This window comes from Capricornis sumatraensis, chromosome 9 (assembly GCF_032405125.1).
Source record: "Capricornis sumatraensis isolate serow.1 chromosome 9, serow.2, whole genome shotgun sequence".
Taxonomy (NCBI): Eukaryota; Metazoa; Chordata; class Mammalia; order Artiodactyla; family Bovidae; genus Capricornis; species Capricornis sumatraensis.
The window spans coordinates 8,341,731-8,369,601 of NC_091077.1; the positions used below are offsets into that span (position 1 = coordinate 8,341,731).

The 27,871-nt window shown below is 46.3% G+C and overlaps 1 protein-coding gene across 1 annotated transcript; it reads left to right on the forward strand.

Annotated features, from left to right (window-relative positions):
* Positions 1 to 286: 286 nt before the first annotated feature.
* CALR3 (calreticulin 3) lies at positions 287 to 26,721 on the forward strand. The gene is made up of 9 exons (XM_068981448.1): positions 287 to 377; positions 592 to 693; positions 6,583 to 6,786; positions 14,938 to 15,032; positions 19,853 to 20,041; positions 21,151 to 21,258; positions 21,341 to 21,469; positions 22,299 to 22,391; positions 26,578 to 26,721. The coding sequence occupies exons 1-9, from the start codon at positions 287 to 289 to the stop codon at positions 26,719 to 26,721; spliced, it is 1,155 nt and encodes a 384-aa protein (XP_068837549.1).
* The last annotated feature ends 1,150 nt before the right edge of the window (positions 26,722 to 27,871 follow it).

Below are 27,871 nucleotides of genomic sequence, written 5' to 3' on the forward strand. Positions count from 1 at the left end.
GGACCGTTGCCCTCGGCAATAGCGCCAGGGCAAAAGAGACTACATCTCCCGGGTCACCCTGCGCCCTGAGAACCAATAGAGCGTCAGGTCACAATCGCAAGGCTTCATGGGAGTGGTAGTTTTGGGGGCGGGCCTGGTGTGCACCGCGCGTCAGAGCCCAATGGACTCTCGGGTCATAATCGCGAGGCGTGACGGGAGCTGTAGTTCCGGGACGGGCCTGGCGGGCCGCGGAGACCGCCGGGCGCGCAAAGGGGCAGTTAAGAGAAGAAGTGGTGCCGCACGGTCCATGGCCGCGGCTCGCGTCCCGCTCTGGGCAATCTGTGTGCTGCGGGTGGCACTGGCCACCGTCTACTTCCAGGAGGAATTTCTAGATGGAGGTGAAGGGGCGACGCCGATGGTGGCGGGGGTGTAAGCTCCCGCATACCCCGTTGCCCATTGGATGGCCTGAGTTGCCATTTGGCCCCGGCCTTTAGACGAAGGATCGGTGGTATCAAAACCCTGAAGCTTCGAAGCCTCGGGCGTCCCCATCATTCTCCTCACGACACGCATTAACAATTTTCAGCCCTAACTTGTGTTATTTACCCCTTACAGAGCGCTGGCGGAACCGATGGGTACATTCCGCTAATGACTCCCAATTTGGGCATTTTAGACTTTCGTCCGGGAATTTTTATGGTCATAAAGAGAAAGATAAAGGTTAGTGTAGGAAACGTGAAATTAAGTTTCAAGGTAGGTGTGGCACACCCCGACACCCATTTCACAATTCGGGAAGCAGGCCTGGGTAGGGTGGTTTTGTCTTTTCTCTCTTTAGAAGAGACCAAGATGATGCCTCTTTACAAGCGTTAGTCAGATGCGTTTGGAGACCCGAGGGCCTTAGGCTCCAGAAGGAAAAGATTAGAAGATACTTTTCATTTTTATTTTCAAGTTTAAAAAAAAATTAAGGTAAAAGTGACATGCTGTCAAGTGGATGGATCTTAGGGGGTCCAATAGAATGAATATAGTTTGTGGCTGCACACCCAGATCAAGATGGGAACTTTCAGGCCCCACTTCCACCCCTAGAGGCAAGTCCCCCACCCCCACCCGGCCCCAAGTCAGTACCCTTCTGGTACCAAGAATAACCTCCATTCTGGCTTCTCATTCCTAATAATTAAAAGTAGATAAACTACTGCCTGTTTATTGATACACCCAGTTAGATTTCTAAATTTTTTTTTATCTACCTCAAGTCTCAGTCACAGCATGCGGGAACGTCCATTCTGTGGCAAGAAGATCTTTTCTTTGCCATGCACGAGCTCTCTAGCTGTGTCACCCTGGCTTAGGTGCTTAGTATGTGGGATCTTGGTTCCCAGAACAGAGCCTGAACCTCTGTCTCCTGCATTACAAGGCCGGTTCTTAACCAGTGGACCACCAGAGAGTCCCCTCTTCATTGCTTAGTTGTTGGAGAAAAAAGAAAGGGAAATAGTATTTTGTGATGCATTAAAGTTATACGAAGCGCTCCATGCAGTGTCTGAAATTTCACAGTCCATAAATAAAGGGTTAGTGGAACACAGCCATGCTCACTTATTTGCATACAATCTGTGCCTGCTTTCAGATCACAATTCTCAAGGCAGAATTGAGTAGTTCAGACTCTCAAAAGTGTAAAATGTTTATTCCCTGGCTTTAACAGAAAAAAGTTTACCAACACCTGATTTAAATGAAAAGTTCCCCTCTTCACCACCTTCCGTTGACCTTCCATTCATCTTCCATCTTGGCCCTGTTACACCAATGATGCCCTAACACCCGGCAACATCTGGTTTTGAAATGTACTTGCATTGTTTCATAGACACATGGTGCTCCAAATTGTCAGGCTGTAGTGGAAAAAATGGAGTTGAAAATAACAGGTTCTATGAAGCTTGTCTAAGGAGTGGAGTTGTCATTTGTTTTTTTCCGCCACAATATTTTTCCTTCCTCCAGCCAGAAATGCTGAGACTCTAGACTCTGCATTTAATTCACTCCAGCACGTGTCTACTGAGAGCAGATACAGGCAAGACACTCAGTATACTGGTTAATTCCACCCCTCATGGTGGCCCCCCAGGATCATGACATAGAAGTCACGGATGGAAAAATCCACAGAATTTAACTAGACAGAGAAGAGAGGTGCTGAGAGGTGATGGTGATGGCTGAGGAGTGGGGTGAGTCAGATGGCCTTCAGTTCAGTTCAGTGGCTCAGTCGTGTCCACTTCTTTGCGACCCCGTGGACTCCAGGCTTCGCTGTCCATCACCAACTCCCGGAGCTTGCTCAAACTCGTGTCCATTGAGTCAATGATGCCATCCAACCATCTCATTCTCTGTTGTCCTCTTCAAGTCCTCCTGCCCTCAATCTTTCCCAGCATCAGGGTCTTTTCAAATGAGTCAGTTTTTTGCACCAGGTGGCCAAAGTATTGGGATTTCAGCTTCAAATCAGTCCTTTCAGTGAATACTCAGGACTGATCTCCTTTAGGATGGACTGGTTGGACCTTCTTGCAGTCCAAGGGACTTTCAAAAGTCTTCTCCAACACCACAGCTCAAAAGCATCTATTCTTCAGTGCTCAGCTTTCTTTGTAGTCCAACTCTCACATCCATACGTGACCACAGGAAAAACCATAGCCTTGACTAGATGGACCTTTGTTGGCAAAATACCATCTCTGCTTTTTAATACGCTGTCTAGGTTGGTCACAGCTTTTCTTCCATGGAGTATGCGTGTTTTAATTTCTTGACTGCAGTCACCATCTCCAGTGATTTTGGAGCCCCCAAAAATAAAGTCTGACACTGTTTCCACTGTTTCCCCATCTATTTCCCATGAAGTGATGGGACCAGATGCCATGATCTTAGTTTTCTGAAGTTGAGCTTTAAGCCAACTTTTTCACTCTCCTCTTTCACTTTCATCAAGAGGCTCTTTAGTTCCTCTTCACTTTCTGCCATAAGGGTGGTGTCATCTGCATATCTGAGGTTATTGATATTTCTCCCGGCAATCTTGATTCCAGCTTGTGCTTCATCCAGCCCAGTGTTTCATGATATACTCTGCATAGAAGTTAAATAAGCAGGGCGACAATACACAGCCTTGACATACTCCTTTCCCAATTTGGAACCACTCTGTTGTTCAATGTCCGATTCTAACTGTTGCTTCTTGACCTGCATACAGATTTCTCAGGAGGCAGGTAAGGTGATCTGGTATTCCCATCTCTTTCAGAATTTTCCACAGTTTATTGTGATCCACACAGTCAAAGTCTTTGGCTTAGTCAATGAAGCAGAAGTAGATGTTTTTCTGGAACTCTCTTGCTTTTTAAATGATCCTACGGATGTTGGCTATTTGATCTCTGGTTCCTCTGCCTTTTCTAAATCCAGCTTAAACATCTGGAAGTTCACAGCTCACTACTGTTGAAGCCTGGCTTGGAGAATTTTGAGCATTACTTTACTAGCCTGTGAGATGAGTGCAATTGTGCGGTAGTAATTCTTGGCATTGCCTTTCTTTGGGATTGGAATGAGAACTGACCTTTTCCAGTCCTGTGGCCACGGCTGAGTTTTCCAAATTTGCTGGCATATTGAATGCAGCACTTTCACAGCATCATCTTTTAGGATTTGAAATAGCTCAACTGGAATTCCATCACCTCCACCAGCTTTGTTTATAATGATGCTCCCTAAGGCTCACTTGACTTCACATTCCAGGATGTCTGGCTCTAGGTGAGTGATCATACCATCATGATTATCTGGGTCCTGAAGATCTTTTTTGTACAGTTCTTCTGTGTATTCTTGCCACCTCTTCTTAATATCTTCTGTTTCTGTTAGGTCCATACCATTTTTGTCCTTTTTTGTGCCCATCTTTGCATGAAATGTTCCTTGGTATCTCTAATTTTCTTGAAGAGATCTCTGAAAGTGAAAGTGAAAGTCAGTCAGCTGTGTCCAACTCTTTGCGACCCCATGGACTATACAGTCCAGTAGCCTTTCCCTTCTCCAGGGGATCTTCCAAACCCAGGGATCCACATTGCAGGCAGATTCTTTACCAGCTCAGCCACCAGGGAAGTCCAAGAATACTGGAGTGGATAGCCTATCCCTTCTCCAGCAGATCTTCCCAACCCAGGAATTGAACCGAGGTATCCTGCATTGCAGATGGATTCTGTACCAACTGAGCTACCAGGGAAGATCTCTAGTCTTTCCCATTCTATTGTTTTCCTCTCTTTGCGTTGATCACTGAGAAAGGCTTCCTTATCTCTCCTTGCTGTGCTTTGGAAGTCTGCATTCAGATGGATATATCTTTTGTTTTCTCCTTCGCCTTTTGCTTCTCTTCTTTTCTCAGCTATTTCTAAGGCCTCCTCAGACAACCATTTTGCCTTTTTGCATTTCTTTTTCTTGGGGATGGTCTTGATCACTGCCTTCTGTACAATGTCACCAACCTCTGTCCATAGTTCTTCAGGCACTCAGTCACATCTAACCCCTTGAATCTACTTGTAGTAACAAATAGATGATGTATGATTGTAAGGGATTTGATTTAGGTCGTACCTGAATGGTCTGGTGGTTTTCCCTAATTTCTTCAATTTAAGTCTGAATTTGGCAATAAGGAGTTCATGATCTGACCCATAGTCAGATCCCGTTCTTATTTTTGCTGACTATGTAGCCCTTCTCCATCTTCGGCTGCAAAGAATATAATGGATCTGATTCTGGTATTGACCCTCTGGTGATGTCCATGAGTCGAGTCATCTCTTGTACTGTTGGAAGAAGGTGTTTGCTGTGACCAGATGGCCTTAGAGTTGCCTGGATGGTGACAGGAGGGACTGCAGATCATCTGAGAGAGATGGGGGGAGGGGGAGAATGGAGAAGAGAGAAGCAGGTGTGGGAGTGGGGAGTCAGCGGTGAATTCAGGCTTAGACGTGCTGATGCAGAATGCCAGGTTCATTCATGATGGCTCTCAGCATAGGCAGTTATGGGGACAGGAGTACGTTGCACAGAAGGGTAGGTTATAAGAAGACTAGTTTTCAGGTTTTTCTTGTTTTAAGTATAGTTGATAGTTGATTTATAATATCATTTAGTCTCAGGTGTACAGCACAGTGATTCAGTTATATATGTTTTTTCAGGTTCTTTTCCTTTATAGGTTATTACAAAATATTGAGTGTAGTTGCCTGTGCTATTACAGTAGATCCTTGTGGTCAGGTTTGTCTTACAGTCCAGTATAAGGTAAGGGATTGGTTCAGAGCCATGAGGCTGCTGAAAAAGGGAGTTTGGTCTTGAAGTAAAGGACTAAGCTTGTATAAGATGATTCGCATGACAAAAGGATGGTTGTCTTCGTAAAAAGAGCCGCTACACAGGGGACAGCTTGAACCAACTCACCCCATGCGGTGAAGCACCTTTTTTTTTTTTTCCAGATCAGCACTCTGTTCTCCTTTAGCTATTGTGTCTCTAAAGTAGCTGTTTTATGATGAGAATTAAGGTAAAGAAGTAGGCTGCTCCATGTATTTATTTATTCAACTTTGCATTTTGTATTGGGATATAGCCAATTAACAAACAATGTAGCGAAGGGACTCAGCCATACATACCCAAGTATCTGTTTTTCCCGACTCCCCTCCCATCCAGGCGGCCACATAGCAGCGAGCAGAGTTCCCTGTGCTCCGCAGTAGGTCCTTGTTGGTTCCCCGTTTTAATGTAGCAGTGTCTACATGTCCATCCCAAACTCCCTGACTATCCCTTCCCCACATCCTTCCCCCCTGCAGCCATAAATTCATTCTCTTAAGTCCCTGAGTCTCTTTCTGTTTTGTAAATTCATTTGCATCATTGTTAAAAATATTGATTCTACATATAAGGGCTTGCATAGGATATTTCCCCTTCTCTATCAGACTTACTTCACTTAGTATGACAGTCTCTAGGTCCATCCATGTTGCTGCAGATGGCAATATTTCATTTTTTAAAGAATTGTTTAGTTAGTTTTGACTGCACCGGCCTTCATTGCTGTGCTCAGGCTCTCTCTAGCTGTGGCGAGTGGGGCTGCTCTTTACTCATGGTGCGCAGGCTTCTCATGGCGGTGGCGTCTCTTCCTGCAGAGGGTGGGCCCTGGAGCACATGGTCCTTAGTAGTTGTGGTACACAGGCCTGGTTGCTCCAGGGCATGAGGAATCTTCCTGGATCAGGGGTCACACCCATTTCCCATGCACTGGCAGGCAGATTCTTAACCACTAGATCACCAAAGAAGTCCCAGAATGCTCCATTTTTTAACCCCGTTGCTACAAAGCTTCCTTGTATATTCCCACCCCTTGGAAAATGAAGGGAAGCAAAATGAACCTTTTATTTGTAATTAGACTGCATATCTGTCAGTTAGAACTGATGCGTGTTTATAACTTAATACCTAACTTGTATATTAAATACAAAAACACATACATAGGTACGTGAGACAGAAATTCTGTAGCAGCAGAGAGCCTGTTAGTGACAAGCCCATCACATATTATCGTACAGATGTGCTATGGGTGCAGGATCAACATAAATGGTTGGGAGGTTTATCATCGGGGGTAGGGGAGGATAGCCATTTAATTCCTGTCTTGCTGACTGGTGTCATTCCTATTCCTTCATGAGTACTTTTTATTTAAAGGTCTGCAAACCACTCAAAATAGCCGATTCTATGCCATCTCTGCACGGTTCAAACCATTTAGCAATAAGGGGAAGACTCTGATCGTTCAGTACACAGTGAAACATGAGCAGAAGATGGACTGCGGAGGGGGCTACATTAAGCTGTTCCCTGCAGACATGGATCAGAAGAACCTGAATGGGAAGTCCCAGTACTATATTATGTTTGGTGAGTTTCAGTAGTATTGACAATCATTTCTGGTGATTTTTGAAAACCCCTTCCACTTATAGGATCCTTAGATTGACTTTGCTCAAGTTGTGTTGAGAATATCTAATGAAAGGTTTTTAGTACTGTTAAACCTAATTAATTTGGAAAGGGCACGGCAACCCACTCCAGTATTCTTGCCTGGAGAATTCCATGGACAGAGGAGCTTGACAGGCTACAGTTCTTGGGGTCACAAAGAGTCGGACACAACGGAAGTGCCTTAGGATGCCCACACACAGATTTAATTAATATAGCAGAAAGGCAACCATATCATTCTATTGTTCTAGGGAGACAGTTATTTATTCAATATTTATATAACCCAGGTATTTTGAATGCCTCAGGAATGAATACTTTGACCATGGGCCATGTTAGCCCAAAGCCTGTGTGTATTATGGCTGGTGAACTAAGGGTGGGTTTTTAACTTTTCTTTTTGGCTACACTGCCTGGCTTGCAGGGTCTCAGTTCCCCAACCAGGGGCTGAATCTTGGCCACGGAAGTGAAAGCCCAGAATCCTAACCACTAGGTCTCCAAGGAACTCCTAGGTGTTTAACATTTTTGAATGATTAAAAAAAGGACAGTACTTTTGATCCATAAAAATAATAGACACTCACATTTCAGTGTCCACAAGTGAAGTCTTAATTGGAATGCAGCCTCTCTCTGTTCATTCGCATCTTGTCTGTGGCGGCTTTCAAGCAGCAGTGGCAGAATTGAGTGGTCATGACAGAGAATATGTACTTCACAAAACCAAAACTGTTTACTGTCTGGCTCCTTACATCAAAAGCTTGTTGACTGATGCTGCTACTGCTAAGTCACTTCAGTTGTGTCTGACTCTGTGCTACCCCATAGATGGCAACCCACCAGGCTCCCCCATCCCTGAGATTCTCAAGGCAAGAACACTGGAGTGGGTTGCCATTTCCTTCGCCAATGCATGAAAGTGAAAAGTGAAAGTGAAGTCGCTCAGTCGTGTCTGACTCTTCGTGACCCCATGGACTGCAGCCTACCAGGCTCCTCCATCCATGGGATTTTCCAGGCAAGAGTACTGCAGTGGGGTGCCATTGCCTTCTCCATGGTGACTGCTAGAATACAGTAAATGTCTCTCAACACCAGGAGTAATTAACATCTGCACTGGAATTGGGAAGGGACCACATTTGGCTATAGGAACCAGACATAAGTGAAGTGTGTGGATTCCAAAACCTTTAAGAATGAGGATTCTGGGAAGATGGGGGAATAGGAAGCACCAGGAATCTGTCTCCCCGCCTAGACAACAGTTGCACTGGCAGAATCTTTCTGATGTAACTATTGTGGAACTCTGGAGTCAGTGGAAGTATTGCACCTTCCCGCAGAAGACTGGGGAGGTCACTGGCGGTGAATTTCAGTTCTTTGCCTGGTAATACCTACCCATCTCCCAGCTCTAGCCACATGGCTGACAGACAGCTGTGCACCCTGTTCCTGGAGCAGCTTTTACTGGAACCAGGTAGGCAAAAAGGAGCCTGTCCTCCAAATAGCAAAGATCTGGGATCCAATGGCTGCTTGCTGCTTCTGATGGTAGAGGCACAGGAAAGCAGATGGCCAGCCATTGTTGTCACACCTCCATACGTTGTTGGAAGCCTCTCCTCTTCCCCCTGAAATGAATCCCAGGAAACTAAAAGGGCCAGAACCCTCCCTTCCCACCCTTCATTTTTCACCTTTCCCCTTTTAGGAAACTAGGCATTAAAGATTAGGGCATTAAAAAACAAATGCATATGCAAGGGAAACTACAAAGTGACTGCACATACCCAGGAAAACACTCAGAAAAAGACCTGAGAAAACCCTGTTTATGTCCCAGGCTGACCCTTGGTGCAGAGTGAGCCTTCAACAAATCAAGCAAAACACCAGAAACAACAGAGCAAAGCCTACAGAAGGAGGAGAATCCAATTTCCAGAGTTAACATTAGACTCAAATGTCCAGTGTTTAGCAAATAATCACAAAGTATACAAAGAAGCCAGAATGTATGGCCCATTCAAATGAAAAAAAAAAATCAATATTAACTGTCCCTGGTAAAAAGGACTAATGACAGACCTGTTAGACTTCAATATCTGTCTGAATGATTCTAAAAGAACTCAGTGAAGATGTAGTGAAAGTCAAGAAAAATATGAGAAAGTGGAAATACAGTAAGGAGATAGGAAAAAACCAAAAAAAAAAAAAGAAGAAGAAGAAAGAAAGCCAAGGATATAGTAAACTTAACCAGAACTCAACCTCAAATTCTGGAGTTGGAAAGTACAACTGACATGAAAAGTTCACTGGAAGAGTCAAAGGCAGATCTGAGCATACAGAAGAAGATCCAAGAACCTGAAGATAGGTTGGTGGTGGACATGATTAAGGCTGAGAAGCAGAAAGAAACAAGACTGAAGGAAAGCGAGCAGAGCCTGAGGGACCTATAGGACACCATCAAACAAACCAGCGTGTGCACTGTGGGAACTGCATAAGGAGGAGAGAGAGAGAAGGGAGCAGAGAGGATATTCAGAAAAACAATGGCCTTACAAATAGCTGTGAAAAGAAGAGAAGCGAAAAGCAAAGGAGGAAAGGAAAGATATACCCATTTGAATGCAGAGTTCCAAAGAATAGCAAGAAGAGATAAAAAAGCCTTCCTCAGTGATCAATGCAAAGAAATAGAGGAAAACAAGAGAATGGGAAAGACTAGAGATCTCTTCAAGAAAATTAGAGATACCAAGGGACCATTTCAAGCAAAGATAGGCACAATAAAGGACAGAATTGTTATGGACCTAATGGAAGCAGAAGTGATTAAGAAGAGATGGCAGGAATACACAGAAGAACTATACAGAAAAGATCTTCACGACCCAGATAATCACGATGGTATGATCACTCACCTAGAGCCAGACATCCTGGAAAGTGAAGTCAAGTGAGCCTTAGGGAGCATCACTATAAACAAAGCTAGTGTAGGTGATGGAATTCCAGTTGGCTATTTCAAATCCTAAAAGATGATGCTGTGAAAGTGCTGCATTCAATATGCCAGAAAATTTGGAAAACTCTGGAGCGACTTCACTTTCACTTTTCACTTTCACGCATTGGAGAAGGAAATGGCAATCCAGTGTTCTTGCCTGGAGAATCCCAGGGACAGGGAAGCCTGCTGGGCTGCCGTCCGTGGGGTTCCACAGAGTTGGAAATGACTGAAGCGATTTAGCAGCAGCAGCAGCAGCAGCAGCAGTGGCCACAGGACTGGAAAAGGTCAGTTTTCATTCCAATCCCAAAGAAAGGCAATGCCAAAGAATGCTCAAACTACCGCACAATTGTACTCATCTCACATGCTAATAAAGCAATGCTCAAAATTCTCCAAGCCAGGCTTCAGCAATACGTGAACCATGAACTTCCAGACATTCAAGCTGGATTTAGAAAAGGCAGAGGAACCAAAGATCAAATTGCCAACATCCGCTGGATCATGGAAAAAGCAAGAGAGTTCCAGAAAAACATCTATTTCTGCTTTATTGACTATGCCAAAGCCTTTGACTGGGTGGATCACCACAGACTATGGGAAATTCTTAGAGAAACAGGAATACCAGTCCACCTTACCTGCCTCTTGAGAAATCTGTGTGCAGGTCAGGAAGCAACAGTTAGAACTGGACATGGAACAACAGACTGGTTCAAACAGAGAAAGGAGTACATCAATGCTGTATATTGTCACCTTGCTTATTTAACATATATGCAGAGTACATCATGAGAAACGCTGGGCTGGAAGAAGCACAAGCTGGAATCAAGACTGCCAGGAGAAATATCAATAACCTCAGATATGCAGATGACTCCACCCTTATGGCAGAAAGCTAAGAAGAACTAAAGAGCCTCTTAATGAAAGTGAAAGAGGAGAGTGAAAAAGTTGGCTTAAAGCTCAACATTCAGAAAACGAAGATCATGGCATCTGGTCCCATCACTTCATGGCAAATCAATGGGGAAACAGTGGAAACAGTGTCAGACTTTATTTTTTGGGCTCCAAAATTACTGCAGATGGTGACTGAAGCCATGAAATTAAAAGACACTTACTCCTTGGAAGAAAGTTATGACCAACCTAGACAGCATATTCAAAAGCAGAGACATTACTTTGCTGACTAAGGTCCGTCTAGTCAAGGCTATGGTTTTTCCTGTGGTCATGTATGGATGTGAGAGTTGGACTGTGAAGAAAGCTGAGCACCGAAGCACTGATGCTTTTGAACTGTGGTGTTGGAGAAGACTCTTGAGGGTCCCTTGGACTGCAAGGAGATCCAACCAGTCCATCCTAAAGGAAATCAGTCCTGAATATTCATTAGAAGGACTGATGCTGAAGCTGAAACTCTAATACTTTGGCCACCTGATGCGAAGAGCTGACTCATTTGAAAAGACCCTAATGCTGGAAAAGATTGAAGGCAGGAGGAGAAGAGGACGATGGTTGGATGGCATCACCATCTGAATTGAATAAACTCTGAGAGTTGGTGATGGACAAAGAAGCCTCGTGTGCTGCCATGTCTCACATTTACTCTTGAATTTAAAGTCTGGAATGAAAAAGGTCTTTCTTTCGATTAAAAAAGAATTTTAAGTGGCTCAATTTGGGTTATGGTAATTATTCCCTCAAAACAGGATGGCAGAAATATCTGGCAAAAAAAAAAATTACCACCTGTTGAATTAGAGATGAATTCACAAATATTTAACTTAGTTGGATTTGGTAAACAAAAGAACTGCAAATATCCACCTAATACTACCTTTAAATACACTCAACATGTCTGCTACATGTAAATTGCAAAGCAGCATATTTTGGAGTAAAAAAGGTATTTAAAGTTTTCTGTATTATTTTGTTTTTAACTCAAAATCAGTTACATTTCACTGAAATCCATTGTGTCAGTCTTAGAACACTTCCTGTGATTTCTTAGCTGTAGTTTTTGGTTTGAGAGCAGCTTGCAGGTGTTGAAGAGGAAGAGGGGAATATGTTTCACTGGGCCCTTCCAGGTGCCTTAACTATGAGATCTTAGATTATGTTTAACAAGCTGGAAATGGGTAATGCGGCCCCCATTTTGCAAATAAGGAAACTGAGGCTCAGAAAGATTAAAATACTTGCCCAAAAGTCATGTCAACCCCACTTCAGAGCCCATATGCTTCCATTCTTCTCAAAAATCCATTCCTGCGTAACTATTTTATGATTGCTGTTAATGGAAAAAGTCCAGATTGTTCTGGTCAGATCTGGGCACATTCTGAAGCTGAATTTAATAGTAAAAGCATGTAGGTACTTAGAGAAGAAATTTCTGACCAATTTCGAGGGAAAAATAAATTTCATCTTCCAATTCCAAGGTAATAGTTCAGTTCAATTCAGTCACTCAGTCGTGTCCGACTCTGCAACCCCATAAACCGCAGCACGCCAAGCCTCCCTGTCCATCACCAACTCCCAGAGTACCCAAACCCATGTCCATTGTGTCAGTGATGCCATCCAAGCATCTCATCCTCTGTCATCCCCTTTTCTTCCTGCCCTCAATCTTTCCCAGCATCAGGGTCTTTTCAAATGAGTCAGCTCTTCGCATAAGGTGGCCAAAGTATTGGAGTTTCAGCTTCAGCATCAGTCCTTCTAATGAATATTCAGGACTGATTTCCTTTAGGATGGACTGGTTGGATCTCCTTGCAGTCCAAGGGACTCTCAAGAGTCTTCTCCAACACCACAGTTCAGAAGCATCAATTCTTTGGCACTCTGCTTTCTTCACAGTCCAACTCTCACATCCATACATGACCACTGGAAAAACCACAGCCTTGACTAGGCGGACCTTAGTCGGCAAAGTAATGTCTCTGCTTTTGAATACGCTGTCTAGGTTGGTCATGACTTTCCTTCCAAGGAGCAAGCGTCTTCTAGTTTCATGGCTTCAGTCACCATCTGCAGTGATTTTGGAGCCAGAAAAATGAAGTCTCTTACTGTTTCCACTGTTTCCCCATTGATTGGCCATGAAGTGATGGGACCTAGATAGCATAGTCAAAAACAGAGACATTACTTTGCCGATTAAGGTCCGTCTAGTCAAGGCTATGGTTTTTCCAGTGGTCATGTATGGATGTGAGAGTTGGACTGTGAAGAAAGCAGAGTGCCAAAGAATTGATGCTTCTGAACTGTGGTGTTGGAGAAGACTCTTGAGAGTCCCTTGGACTGCAAGGAGATCCAACCAGTCCATTCTAAAGGAGATCAGTCCTGGGTGTTCTTTGGAAGGAATGATGCTGAAGCTGAAACTCCAGTACTTTGGCCACCTGATGCAAAGAGTTGACTCATTGGAGAAGACTTTCATGCTGGGAGGCATTGGGGGCAGGAGGAGAAGGGGACGACAGAGGATGAGATGGCTGGATGGCATCACTGACTCGATGGACGTGAGTCTGAGTGAACTCCGGGAGTTGGTGATGGACAGGTAGGCCTGGCGTGCTGCGATTCACGGGGTCGCAAAGAGTCGGACACGACTGAGCGACTGAACTGAACTGAACTGAACTGATGGTACCAGATGCCATGATCTTAGTTTTCTGAATGTTGAGCTTTAAGCCCACTTTTTCACTCTCCTCTTTCAGTTTCATTAAGAGGCTCTTTAGTTCTTAGCTTTCTGCCATAAGATAAGGGTGATGTCATCTGCATATCTGAGGTTATCCAGGATAATAGACTTTCACAGAAATAGTTCACATAGCTTTTGTTTTTTTAAAAAATTAAACTCTTTTCCAGCAATAACAACAACAACAAAAAGAAATTTCATAAACACACATCTTTAGGGAACTCCGCTGGCAGATAGATGTGGTGTTTTTTTGTCCTCCCGTAGGATGCTATTTCCAAGTTCAACTTCACATCTACTCTGACAAATTGTTAATATTCTTTAAGTAATTATGTGCAGCCTAGTTCTCTCTTATTTAATCTGGAGGTTCATCACTCCAGGTTCTAGAAGAAATTACAGTCATCTGCTTGTGTTTACAGAGTTTGTTAATGGGGGTGGGTACAGGCTTGGGTCTGTGGATGTGGTGGACTTCTTTTTGAGACAGAAAGACACACGGACGCTCGAATACATTCCTACGGGTTCAAGTCAATGAAGGCGCAACTGGGTAATTCCAGACATTCTCAGAAGCCTTGACCGATTTTCCAGATCCCTCCTGTAAACCTGGTTTAAAATATTCAGAACTTCTTAGTCTTTGAGCAAGGAATAGAGTACCCTACAGAATTCCATTTCCTTAGTGACTGAAACTCGATCTCATACCAATTTAAAAACCATTAACTTCGTTGTGTGTTTATTTTTTAATGGGAACCACTTTTAAAACCTTTATTGAATTTTTCACAATATGGTTTCCATTTTATGTTTCTTTGTTTTTTGGCCGTGAGGTGTGTGGGATCTCATCTCCCTGATCAGGGATGGAACCAGCACCTCCTGCATTGAAAGGCAAAATCTTAACCACTTGACCCCCAGGGCAATCCCCAAAATCATTGAACAGAGCTTCTTACAGACTTCACCATTCATCAGAATCTACATACTGATCGTAACCTCTCTTTTGCTTATGATGTGCGGATATTGTTAAGAAAGAACATCTATATATGTGTACATTTTCTTGGAGCATAACAATAATAACAAATATTGAGCATTGCCATACTAAAAGCTTTACATATATTAGCCCCTTGAATTAGCTTTGTGACGTCAAGATTAACACCCCCATTTTATAGACTGGGACACTGAGGCGGGAGAGGCAAATACGTTATTTGCAAATATGTGTCAGCATGGAAGGTGGCTGGGATCGGAGCCAGGCAGTCCAGCTCTGGAGCCCTCCTGTGGGTACGGGAGCCCTGGTCTGAGCTTCCGAGGGAAGGTCTGAGGTTCAGACTGCGTGTGGCGGGGACGCTTCCTAGACTGTTGTTAGGCCTTCCTTTTCTTCCTCACCTGCTGGCTTACCCTTGAGTTCAGAGTGGCTGCGGTGGCCATGACCTGAACTGAATGTCGCCGTGCCATTTAAAGAATCTCCCTGCGGGCACCTGCTTATTCCCAGACATGCACGCTCCCCGCGTCTTTGTGTACTGTTTCAGGAGAATGGTGGGGACACTGCTGTGGTGATGTGTTACGGAAGGAATCTGAGAGCGGTTAATTTTTGTTTGCTTGTTTGTAGGACCTGATATTTGTGGATTTGACATCAAGACAGTTCACGTTATTTTACATTTCAAGAATCAGTATCACGCAAACAAGAAATCAATCAGGTGTAAGGTAAATGCTTTTCTATTAAATTGGTGATCGTGTTAACTCTTGAAAAGATGATAATGGGAGTTTGTAGAAAACAGTTTTGACCTTAAAATAGTTAAGGGAACCCTGGGGTGGGGGTGAGCCTTGTCTGTCCTGTCCCCATTTTCCAGTTTAGTGTGCCCATTAGACACACTTGCCCAGAACTTGGATTCGATTGGGTTCTGAAGTCTTTGGGGTTTTTGGGTTTTTTTTTGGATGAAAAATTATATTTTATTTTAAATTTAAATTTACAGTTTTTTTAAACTTTTTATCTTATGTTGGGATATAGTTTAACAATGATTAACAGTGTTGCGATAGTTTCTGGTGGACAGCAAAGAGATTCAGCCATGTATATATAGAGAGACGTGTATCCATTCTCCCCCAAACTCCCCTCCCACCAGAAGGGCATAGTTACTTCTCACCTTGAGCTGTGACATCCATTTACAATTTGCTTTATAAGGGTTATAGCAAAATGGTGGTGTTTCAGCCCCCATCATCATTGGGCTTCTCAGGTGGTGCTAGTGGTAAAGAACCCACCTGCCAGTGCAGGAGATGCAAGAGACTCAGGTTCGATCCCTGGGTTGGGAAGATCCTCTGGAGGAGGGCCTGGCAACCCACTTCAGTATTCTTGCCTGGAGAATCCCATGGACAGAGGAGCCTGGAGGGCTACAGTCCATTCAGTCGCAAAGAGTTGGATGCGACTGAGCGACTTAGCATGCATGCACATCCATCATCGTTAAGGAATGAAATATTCAAGATAAAAAATCACTCTGGAGAAATTAATCTTCCAAATAACAAAACTTTTTTTTCTAAATATTTATTTGTTTGGCTGAAATCGGTCTTAGTTGCAGCATGTGGGATCTAGTCTCCTGACCAGGTATTGAACCCAAGGCCCCTGCTTTGGGAGCAAAGGGTCTCTAGCCACTGGACCACCAGGGAAGCCCCCCAAAACATTTCAAAATGGGAATATTTCTAAAATGAATGCATACATCCTTTACCTTTTTACCCAGAAGATCCTGTGAAAATGGCACTTTAGGTCTTTAGGGCCTGTTTATACTCAATGATCCTCGCCGGGCTTCTCTAAAGAGGCAGCTTGCATTAAGTCCCTAGTGTCTGGGCCTAGGAAGAAGAAGTAGCCTCCCCAATGTACAGCCCCCACTTTGAAGGCAAGCACCAGGAAGTAGGGACTTGTCCCCTGAGCAATCCCCACCACCCATGGCCTCTGGAAATCTGGGCAGAAGGCCAGTGTGTTGCCAAGATGATTGACAGCAAGGAGAGGGAGCATACGCGCGTGCTCAGCCGCGTCCACTCTCTGCAACCCTGTGCACTGCAGCCCGCCAGGCTCCTCTGTCCTTGGGATTCTCTAGGCAACAATACTGGAGTGGGTTGCCATGCCCTTCTCCAAGGGATCTTCCTGACCCAGGGTTCAAACCCAGGTCTCCTGCTTTGCAGGTGGATTCTTTACCAACTGAACCACTGGTGAAGTCAGAGAGCATCCCTACTTGCCTCTTAGTCCTGAGCAATGGTTGTGGCTTCCTTACAGAGCCCCAGTGAGTCTCTGCAGAGTGGTTTCTCTCGGAGTCCCGCCTGCTGACCTGGTGGTTCGAAAGAGTCAGCAGGTCCCCCTGTATGTGAAGACCTGACGCCCTCCCTTGGGGGAGTGAGGAGGAGCTCAAATTCCAACTCTTCCTCCTCCGCCTTAGTGTTGGACCAGCGGGCACGTCTTCGTGATTGACTCCTTTTCAACGGCAGGTCAGGTGTGCGAGAATAGGGGTGACCCTGCCAGACAGAGGCTGTGAGTTCTGGCTTGCACTGTGCCTGGGAGGCCAGAACTGGGTCACCTGGAGGCAGCAAGCCTACAGGGCCCTGGGCGGCACTGGCAGGCCAATGAAGCCCTCGGATGGGTGCCTGCTATTTCTGCAAGCCTGCTAGAAAAATAAGAGATGAGTGTGTTGAGGGAGCTTTGGAGCCTCGGATCGTAGCAGCGAATCGGCATTAGGGCCTCCTGGGTAAGGAGTACGGTTTTCTTCACAGGGGTCCGATTCTCTCTGTGATGCTATAAAAGAAATGTAGTGGTCAGCCCTCTGAGGTTTTCCTGGAGGAGGTCTGGTCTGCATTGTTAGAAAAATACCTCGGATGTTCTGGGGAGGGAAGGAGAGCGCAACAGGCAGAGAGAGGGATGAGACTGTTAGATCAAGGCTTCAGCAGGGTGCAGAACCCAGGAGCATTTTATTTTATTTCACTTTTGTCTGCGCTGGGTCTTCTTTGCTGCACAGACTTTTCTCTAGCTGCAGCGAGCGAGGGCCGCTCTCCAGTGGCGGTGCGTGGGCTTCTCACTGTGGTAGCGTCTCTTGTTACGAAGCACAGGTCTAGGGTCACAGTCTTTAGCAGCCACAATTTCCAGGCTCTAGAGCACAGGCTCAGTAGTTGTGGGGCACCGACCTAGTCGCTCAGCAGCCTGTGGGATCTTCTCCGGCTGGTATCAGCAGGCAGGCTGTCTACCACTGAGCCACCAGGGAAGCCTGGAACCTGGCAACATTTTGACAGATGATTCCTGTGTGGGGTCCGAAAGACTTGGTGATGTTTGGAATGTGGATGTTGAGGGTGTGGATGGTGATCCTCAGCAGCATTGCTGTTAAACAGGAGGGGAAATAAAGGCCAAGAAAGGGGTCAGGACCGACTCGGGGGTCTTGTGTAGAACAGCTGGTTGGGAAATCCTGGCTGATGCTGAGGAAGCATGCGTGTGTGTGCCCAGTCACTCAGTCGTGTCTGACTCTTTGCGACCCCAGAGCCAGCCAGGCTCTGCTGTCCGTGGGATTTCCCAGGCAAGACTATTGGGGTGGGTTGCCATTTCCTCCTCCAGGAGATCTTCGCGACCCAGGGATTGAACCCGAGTCTCCTGTGACATGAGGGAAGAGTAAATTGCTGGAAACTTTGAATCTGAAGCTTGGCTGACAGGTGGGATTAAGGATGTTGGTTTGAAGCTGTTTGCATATGTGAGAGTGTAGCTGTTATCCCTCAGGAGGCTTGAGCTTGTGGCCAGATCTCAGAGGGTGCCAGCCATGGGGCCAGCCAGCTCAAATTCTAAGCTAAGAAAGGTGAGTGGAGACAAAGGCAGGCAGAGAGCAGGGGGAGAGCATTGGAAGAATCGTGCATTCAGCTGTCAGAGCAGACTACAAGGGTTGAAGGAGACACAGAAGAGACTGTAGTGCTGATTCTGAATAGAGTTATCGGCCACACAGGACGGCAGATCAAAGGGGTACTGAAAAAAATTTTTTAATTGTATTTATTTACTTTTGTCCGTGCAGGGTCTTCATTGCTGGGCAGGCTTTTCTCTAGGTGCGCGAGTGGGGGCGACTCTCTCGTTGGGGTTCATGGGCTTCTCGTTGCAGTGGCTTCTCTCGTTGGAGAGCACAGATTCTGGAGCGCTTGGGCTTCATAGTTGCAGCACTTGAGCTCAGCAGTTGCAGCTCCCGGGGTCTAGAGCACAGACAGGCTCGATTGTTGCGGCGCACGGGCTTCGTTGTTCCACAGCATGTGGGATCTTCCCGGACCAGGGACTGAACCCATTTCTCCAGCATTAGCAGGCGGATTCTTTACCACTGAGCCACCAGGGAAGCCCCTGAAAGTGTTTTGATTTGGCTTTTAGCAGGGAGAGACTCCTCCTGGCAGGGCCTTTATGCTGGGGTGGTGGTTTTCAAACCTGAGTGGTGTCAGAGACCCTGGAGGGCCTGTGAAAGTGACAAGAGGGTCCGCTGAGTTCCAATGCAGCAGATCAGGGCTGACCTGGGAATGAGCATTGCCCCTATACCCCCAGTGACACTGATGCTGCCGGGGTTGTGGTGCTGGGGTCCCCTCTGCTGGTGACAGGCATATCCTAGGAACCCCCAGCTTCCCTAGGCACCTTCCCACCCACCTTCCAACCTTCCTTTATTTTATTTATTTTTGGCCACACTGTGTGGCTTGAGGGATCTTAGTTCCCCAGGCAGCGATTGAACCCATGCCCTCCTGCAGTGGAAGCATAGAGTTTTTTTATTAAAAAAAAAAAAAAAAACATGTATTTGACTGCATTGGTCTTAGTTGCATCTTTGGGATCTTTCGTTGCGGCGCACAGATCTCTAGTTGTGGTACCCGGGATCAGTAGCTGTGGCCTACACGGGCTTAGTTGCTCCCCCTCATGTAGTTCCCCGACCAGGGATCAACCCTCATCCCCAGCATTGCAAGGTGGATTCTTAACCACTGAACCACCAGGGAAGTCTCCAGACCCCTTTTATTGAATGTTGAATGCTTTCCTTATGTCCAGTCTGGGCTTTTAACCATGCCCAAGAAAGAAACCAGGCCTACCCCAGCCAAGCTTCAGTTGTTGGACAACTCATCAAGAGAGTGTTAGGAAGTTCTCCCCCGTGTTGAGAAACAGAGTGGGCTGCATTTGGTATCTTTCAGAACACTGAACAGGAAGTTGTTTTCCATACAGCTTTTCCTAAGTCAAACAGCACAATGATCCCTTGGTTCACACCGACCTACTCCATCATGATTGCCTGGGAGGTCAGAGGTGAGAGCCATTGTCTTGGCATAGGAAAGGGGTCAGCCACACAGGGAAGGCTGCCAGTAGTGAGGAAGTACTCTACGGAGGGGTGACTCTCCTGTAGGACACCCTTTCATGGTCAGGTCAGCCTCTTTCTAGAGTGTCTCTGCTTGTGTTTACAGTAAGGCTTTGACCCATGACAACGTGCACTGCTTACCTAGACCTGCCTTGAAACATCAAGGGTCTCATTCTTTTCTTCTTCTCCCCGCAAAACATGCAGGTTGATAGCTTTACACACCTTTACACTCTGATTTTAAGACCAGACCTCACTTATGACGTGAAAATTGACGGTCAATCGATTGAATCCGGAAGCATCGAGTATGACTGGCAGTTAACGTCACTGAAGAATATGGAGAAGGCATCAGCAGAGGCTGAGGGTTGGGACCAGGCTGCCAAGGACAAATCCCAGGTGTGAATTCTTCCCGCACAGCTGCTAGAAAGCGGAAAGCGTAGTTTGTGAGTACCCAGGTGCCGTACACCTGCTGCCTGGCTGGTAGTGAAGGCGACAAGAGTGAAACAAGGAGCCCTCCCTAGAGCTCATGTGCTGAACCTGCCGCACAGCTGCACACCTCAAGGCATTGTGAAAGAGTTAGAAGTAATTGAGATGAAAGCAAGAAGGGTTTGTCATCTTAACCGATACTTTAAAAATCTTTATTTATTTTTATTTATTTGGCTGCACCAGGTCTTGGGCTTCCCAGGTGCCTCAAGTGGTAAAGAATAATCTGCAGGCCACTGCAGGAGACTTGAGTTCGATCCCTGGGTTGGGAAGATCCCCTGGAGGGGAGCGTGGCAACCCACTCCAGTATTGTTGCCTGGAAAATCCCATGGACAGAGGAGCCTGGTGGGCTACAGTCCATGGGGTTGCAGAGAGTTGGACACGACTGAGCATGCTTGCACCTGGGCCAGGCCTTCATTGCAGCATGTGGGATCTTAGTTGCGGCATGTGGGATCTTAGTTCCCTGACCAGGGATCAAACCCGTGGCCCCTGCAATGGAAGCATGGAGTCTTAACCACTGGACCACCAGAGAAATCCCAAACCAATGTCTTTTTCCAAAGAAAGGAAAATGCATCAGCAGCCTTTATAAAAATGATTTTCTTTTCATTCTGCATTTGAACATAGTGTTTTTGAGCATCATGCTTGTGGCCGGCAACCAAGCGCCCATGACCATAACAGGTGTGTATTACTTTCCTCTCGATGTTCAGTCAGTGAGTCTTGCCCCCCTCTTTGTGACCTCATGGACTGCAGCACGCCAGGCTCCTCTGTCCTTCACTACCTTCCGGAGTTTGCTCAGATTCACTTCCATTGAGTCGGTGATGCTGTCTAACCAAAAGGACCGCAAACTGCAGGCTGTGGTTGAAACCCCTGGTGAGGTTAGGAACCCCAGCACTCAGCCCCTTCCACCATCAAGTTGAGGAGGAGAAGAGTGCACCTGGGGTCACAGGCCTGCCTCTGCCTCTTGGCAGATTTCCTTTCTCAAAGCTGAGAATCTAACTGTTCCCCCCTGCACGCATTTGAAGGACTGGGAGAAGCATTTTCTAGATGCCAGTGCCAGCAAGCCGAGTGACTGGAAGGGCGAACTGGACGGGGACTGGCAGGCAGCCATGCTCCAGAAGCCTCCATACCAGGTGCGTATGTGGCACCACCTTCCTGCCAGTCCGCTCCCCACCCATGTCCCCGGGGACCAGCGCATATGGTTTTTTGTTGCAGGATGGCCTGAAACCTGAGGGCATAGACAAAGACGTTTGGCTCCATCAGAAGATGAAAAACAACTATTTGACCGAATACGATCTCTCAGAATTTGAGAACATTGGTGCCATTGGACTGGAGCTTTGGCAGGTCGCTCATTTTATCTTTCTGTTGTTTTCTGCACTGGGTCTCTATTGCCACGTGTGGCTCAGTAGTTGTGGTGCATGGGCTTAGCTGCCCCGAGGTATATGGAATCTTCCAGGAGCAGGGATCAAGCCCGAGTCCCCTGCGTTGGCAGGTGGCTTGTTAATCACTGGACTGCGAGGGACGTGCAAGTCGCCGGGTTTTAAACTTGCTCTGGTTTAGTAACTCTGAACTTCAGCCTGAACTCCTGCTCCTGTTGTGCACCTGGCACCCCTACCCAGACCCAAAACTTGCAGCCCTAGATGAAACGGACATCCTTCCTGTCCTCTGGACACTTCCTGTCTGCCCCCGCACGCCCCCTGGAAATCTGCCTGGAGCTGACCTTGCGGTGCATATCAGCTTTAGGATAAGATTGCACGTTGTGATGTAGTGGGTCCAGGGTGGAGCCTGAGGTCCTGAATCCCTAGCGATGTTGACACTGCCCATCCATGGCTCACACTTTGCACAGGAAGGTTCTCAATCAGCGGTTCTCAAACATCACTGGATGCTCAAGTCCCTGGGGAGACCTTCAAAGCCCCTATGTCGGGTCATACCCCAGACCTGCTAGTGAGACCAGGCATCAGCGGTCTTTGTCAGTGTTCTCAGTGGTCCCCATACACAGCCAAGTTTGAGGACCAGTGCCCTGGAGGGAACTGACATTCCAGAAAAGGGTTTCAGCATGTGCTAATGTCGACAGCTAATCTCTGTGACAGTACTGAATAAATCACAGCAGTTTTGATTTTGTGGAAGGTTTCATTTTCCACACCAGTAACAAAGGGCTTATATTCATCCACAGGTGAGATCCGGAACCATCTTTGATAACTTCCTGATCACAGATGACGAAGAGTATGCTGAGAATTTTGGCAAGGCCACCTGGGGTGAAACCAAGGTATGATGAACACAGTGAGCTTTTTTTTTTTTTTTCAGGAAGACAGCCCTGTATTATTTATGTATGTATTGGGTGAGGGCTTCTCGTGGCAGTGGCTTCTCTTGTTGCAGAGCACGGGTTCCAGAGCGCAGGCTTAGTAGCTGCGGCGCACGGGCTTATTTGCCCCACGGCATGTGGGATCTTCCCGGACCAGGGATTGAACCTGTGTCCCCTGCATTGGCAGGTGGATTCTTAACCACTAGGCCACCAGGGAAGTCCATGAGCACAGTGAACTTTGCTTTTGTTATTCATTTATTTCCATACTTGAGTCTCACATATAGAAAAAGGTGCTTTACTTTTTCTATAATAAACACCCCACCCAGATCAAGATAGAGAACGTCTCCAGAGCTCTAGGAGCCTTCTCATGTCCCCTCCCAGCCGGCACTCACCCCCAAAGGAATGGCAGTTCCACTATTCCATCACTGCAGATGGATTTGACCTCCTTTTGAAATTCATATCAATGTAGCTACCCATTACTTATTCATTCAGGCCGTGTTGTGAGGCTCGTTTGTGTTTTCCCATAGAGCAGTAGCTTGTCCTTCCTTTGTGAATATTCTAGAAGCTATGCATCTGTTCTCTGTGGATGCAGCTTTGGGATGCTTCCTGCTTATGGCCTCAGGGATAAGCTGGTTCCCGTCATTCCTGTACCATCATTCCTGTACCTGTCTTTCAGTGGCCACATGCCCAGGAGTAGACGGAGCAGTCACCAGTTCATACGCAAACAGTTTCCAGCGTGTCATCCCATTTACATTCCCTTCTGCACGGATGAGAATTTCAGTGCAGAAGGGAGTGTAAATCTTCGGCCATGCTAGGCATTACTGTCAATTGCTGATGAGTCGAATTTATTGAAGTCTGATTTACGTGCTGTGCAATGTACAGTTCTGTGAATTCTGACTAACACTTAGAGTCATGAAAACACCACTAAAAATCAAGATGTAGAACAATTTCGTGTGTGCGTGTTCAGTCCTGTCTGACTCTTTGCAAGCCCATGGACTGTAGCCCCAGGCTCTTCTATCCATGGGATTTCCCAGGTAAGAATACTGGCATGGGTTGCCATTTCCTTCTCCTGGGATCTTCTCAACCCAGGGATCGAGCCTGATTTTCTTGGATCTTCTGGATCGGCAGGCGGATTCTTTACCACTGTGCCATCTGGGAAGCCCAGAACAATTTCGCCACCCCCAGAAGTCTCCTTGTGACCAAGCCCTCCCCTACTCCAGCAACTGCTGATGATCTGGTCTCTGTCCCTATTGGACTTTTTGTTAAAGCATTGACAGTGTTGTGTGAGTTTCAGGTATACAGCAAAGTGCTCTCTCTCTATGTGCGTGTGTGTGTGTGTGCGTGTGTGTGTGTGTGTGTGTGTGTGTTCTTTTTCAGATTCTTTTTTCCTTATAGGTTATTACAAGACATTGAATATAATAGTTGTTCCCCGTGCTGTACAACAGGTCCTTGTTTTTATGTCCCTATAGTTTTGCCTTTTCCAGAATGTCATATAAATCGAATCATGTAGTATAGGGTGGTCTTCTTCTGTCTTTTTCTTTTTTGGCCTCACTGTGTGGCACATGGAATGTTAGTTCCCTGACCAGGGATTGAACCCGTGCCCCCTGCATTGGGAGCATGGCATCTTAACCACTGGAGGCATGGAGTCTTTCTGAGTCTGCTTCCCTCACCAAGCGCAGTGCCTCCCAGATTTCTCCATGTTGCTGGGGTTTCATCAGTACCTTGTTTCTCCATCTCACTGAGTAGTTTATCTGCTCACCAGCTAATGGACATTTGGGTTGTTTCCAATTTTTAACAGTATGATCAAAGCTGAGAACAATTTCGTATATCGTTTTTTTGTGTGTGTGTGTGGATGAGTGCTTTTGTTTCTTTTGGTTAAAATCCAAGACGGGGTTTGCTGAGTTGCATGGTGTGTCTTTAACTCTATGAGACATTGCCAGACTGTTTCCCGAGGGGCCACACTGTTCTGCACTTCCACCAGTCTCCCCAGCACTGGGGATTGTGGGTTTCTACAAGTGTGTTGTGGTACCTCACTCTAGTTTTGTGTGTATTTCTATGATGAGGAATCGAGGTGGGCACTGTTTCATGGTTTTTGTGGCCATTTGGATATCCTCATTTGTGAAATACCTGTGTTCTTAAATTAAAAAAAAAATCTTTTGCACGGCAAATCTTTTGCCATTGCACGGCATAAGAAATCTTATTTCCCCAACCAAGGATCAAACGCAGCCCCCCTGCATTGGCGGCACAGAGTCTTCACCACTGGGGAAGTCCAAAATACCTGTGTGTTAAGATGTAATACCTGTATGTTAAGATGTAAGTTTTGTTGTTAATCAGGTATGGCAGGACTCCCAGACCAGGAAGTGGCCACCATCAAAAAAAAGATAATTTGTTTTACTAACAAATGCTGAGAGGAGGGGCCACGCCAGGCCATGCAGGGCCACATGGGGAAGCACCAGTGTTGGTCAGGAGGCAGAGAGAAAAGGTGGAAGATATGAGCAAAAAACTTTGGTTTGGTCTCTGCAGGAAGGAGTAGATGAAGCAGGATAAGCAGGCTTAGGACTGTCTAGTTTTAAGAATTTCTGTGGGCCCTGGGGCGCTAGTTCTCTATCACCTGGCAATGGGATAAATCAGATGAGATATCAGCCCTGAATATAAAAAGCCCAGTAGTGGAGGTGGTTAGGGACATGAGCTCTGGATGTAGCTTGCATATGAAAGGAGTTCTTGCAGGCATCGACTCTCTAAGACTCAGTCCCCCTTGGAGGGGCTGTCCCTCCCTGGGTCAGCAGGGCCCCACATGTCAGAGCAATAGAGACCGGTCACATCCATCACCCTGGGACCAGCTGCAAAGTGGGTGCTTAAACTTTGAACATTTCATGGCATTTCGGGGGGAGACTTCCCCTTCACTGATAAAAGGTGGTCATCACTAAGGGATTTTTCTTATGAGCCATTTCTTCTTGAATCTGATTTCTGCCACAAAGGCTTACTAAGCTCTTTTTGGCAATGACTTCGGGAACCTCCTTGACATGTCTGCACTCAGTCTGGGCCTTTCTTTTAAGTACACAAGTTTGGAGTTTCTCATTTAGGCTCTGAGGCCTTTTCTCATCTGTCCCTTACTGGTCAGCTGGTTGAAAGACAGGCCCAGGTGCTCTGGGAATGGAAGAAGGAGGGGGTATTTGTTTCCTGGGGCTGCCATAACAGTGTCACCACAGACTCGCTGGCTTAAAGCATCGCATCACAGATGGGAACTTCCCTGGTGGTCCAGTGGTCAAGACTCTGAGCTTCCACTGTAAGCAGGGTCGGCTTGATCCCTGGTCAAGGAACGAAGATCCCTCATGCCACGAAGCTGGCCAAAAACAAAAAAGCCTATGGTAAATGTATCCTCCCAAATTCTGGAGGCCAAAAGTCCAAAATCAGTATCAGTGGGCTGAAATCAGGGCATCAGCAGGGCTTTGCTCCCTCCAGAGGTTCCAGGGGAGAACCCTTATTTCATCTCTTGCAGCTTCTGAAGGGTCCCGGTGCCCTTGGTTTGTGGCCACATCCTCCCAGTCTTTGCTTCTGTCTTCACACGGCCGTCTCCTCCTCTGTCTCTGTTTGTGTCAAATCTCCCTCTGCCCCTCTCCCATGAGAACACTGTGATGGAATTTAGGGCCCACTTGGTAAGCCAGTAGAATTTCCTTATCTCAACACGCTTAATTTAATCACATGCAAAGCTGTTCCCCCTACATAGTGTGTGTGTGCGCGTGCTAAATCGTTTCAGTCGTGTCTGACTCTTTGCAACCCTGTGGACCGTAGCCCACCAGGCTCCTCCGTCCACGGGATTCTCCAGGCAAGAATACTGGAGTGGGTTGCCATGCCCTCCTCCAGGGGGTCTTCCCCATCCAGGGATCAAACCCGCATCTCTTTCATCTGCTGGATTGGCAGGTGGGTTCTTTACCACTAGCGCCACCTGGGAAGCGCTCTCCTCCTTCATATCAGGTTGCATTTCCAGGTTCCAGGAATGGGGACCTGAATATCCTAGGGGGGCTTCTTTTCAGTTGACCCCAGCTGGTGTGGAGACTTCCAGGAGGGAGAGGCAGGCTGTATGCTGACACCCAGTCAGCCCGCAGAAAGCGTGATCCCTGGCCACCGGGTTCTTTGTTTTTCTCCCCAGGGCCCAGAAAAGGAGATGGATGCCATCCAGGCCAAGGAAGAAGTGAAGAAGGCCCAGGAGGAGGATGAGGACGACATGCTGATGGGCAGGTTTAGTGGGCGAGAAAATAGCTTCAAAGGATTCCACAGAAGGAACGAGTTTTAGTCATCCCCCCCCCCAGATAAAGATGACTGGTAAAACCTCGTTTCTGTACTTTATTCTACCTTTAAAAGCGCAACTGTCTGCATACGTGCTCATTTGTCTAGTTTTCTTTGAAAAATGTTCCTGTTCTTAGTGGGGTGGGTATGGTTCTCCCCGAGCAGTCTCCCCTCCCCTCCCTTCTCCTCCCCCCAGGTTCCCCTTGTTCCAACCTCCCCCCATCCTGGCACCCAGAAACATTTCCTCTGGACAAACCCAAGTGCTGGAGGAAGCCCGAGGCCAGTGAGACTCTGGCCAAAAACACCACACTCTCTTAATCCCCCCCACCAAATGTTTTATAAAAAAAACTAGTAAAACTTATCTTGAGAAAGGAGAAACGATGCTTTATTGCTTTGGGTTGTAAATTACTGGGGCCTCCCTGATAGCTCAGTTGGTACAGGAGACCCCGGTTTGATTCCTGGGTTGGGAAGATTCGCTGGAGAAGGGGTAGGCTAGCCACTCCATTATTCTTGGACTTCCCTTGTGGCTCAGCTGGTAAAGAATCCACCTGGGTTTGATCCCTGAGTTGGGAAGATCCTAATAACATCGGAAACTTTTCCAATATGGAATCTTTATGCAGCACCCTTGGCCTGGAAAGGTTTTGCATGCCTCCCTTGCACGTTGGTTATTCCAGAGAACCCAGGCCTTGTGCATAGACGTTTAACATTCCACAAAGAAGGTGACACTTTCCCCTGACTCTGTGGCCCACTTGTATGGCCGTTGGTTCTCTGTAAAACAGAGCAATGAAATCCATTGTCTGAAGTGAAAATAGTGATTACTTTGCAGTTTAATTTTTTTTCCCTTAAATCAAATGACTTGCTTTGAAAAAGTCACACATAGAGGCTTCTGTTTTGAAGAGCTCTGTTTTCACACAGAAATTTGTGTTGGGAATAATCAAATTTAGGACACCAATTTTGGAATTTGGAATTTAGTCATGTTATAAGGAAGCCAAATAAAATCGGAAATGATACAGAGCATGTGGATAAATGACTGGTGTGAAAAGCCTGACCAGGAAGTGGAGGTTGGGCAAGTTTTGTTCTGGCTTTGGTTGAAGTTGGCAGACTTGCGACCTTGAACTTTCTCGGCTGCCAGATCATTTCGGTCTTCTCAGGTAATC

What these genes read in the sequence shown, in the direction of transcription:
- CALR3 (XM_068981448.1), top strand. Translation starts at nt 287, where the DNA reads ATGGCCGCGGCTCGCGTCCCGCTCTGGGCAATCTGTGTGCTGCGGGTG. An exon ending in CTGCCAAGGACAAATCCCAG is followed by an intron (nt 20,042 to 21,150) that starts GTGTGAATTCTT and finishes ACGCATTTGAAG; the next exon opens with GACTGGGAGAAGCATTTTCT. An exon ending in TCCAGAAGCCTCCATACCAG is followed by an intron (nt 21,259 to 21,340) that starts GTGCGTATGTGG and finishes TTTTTGTTGCAG; the next exon opens with GATGGCCTGAAACCTGAGGG.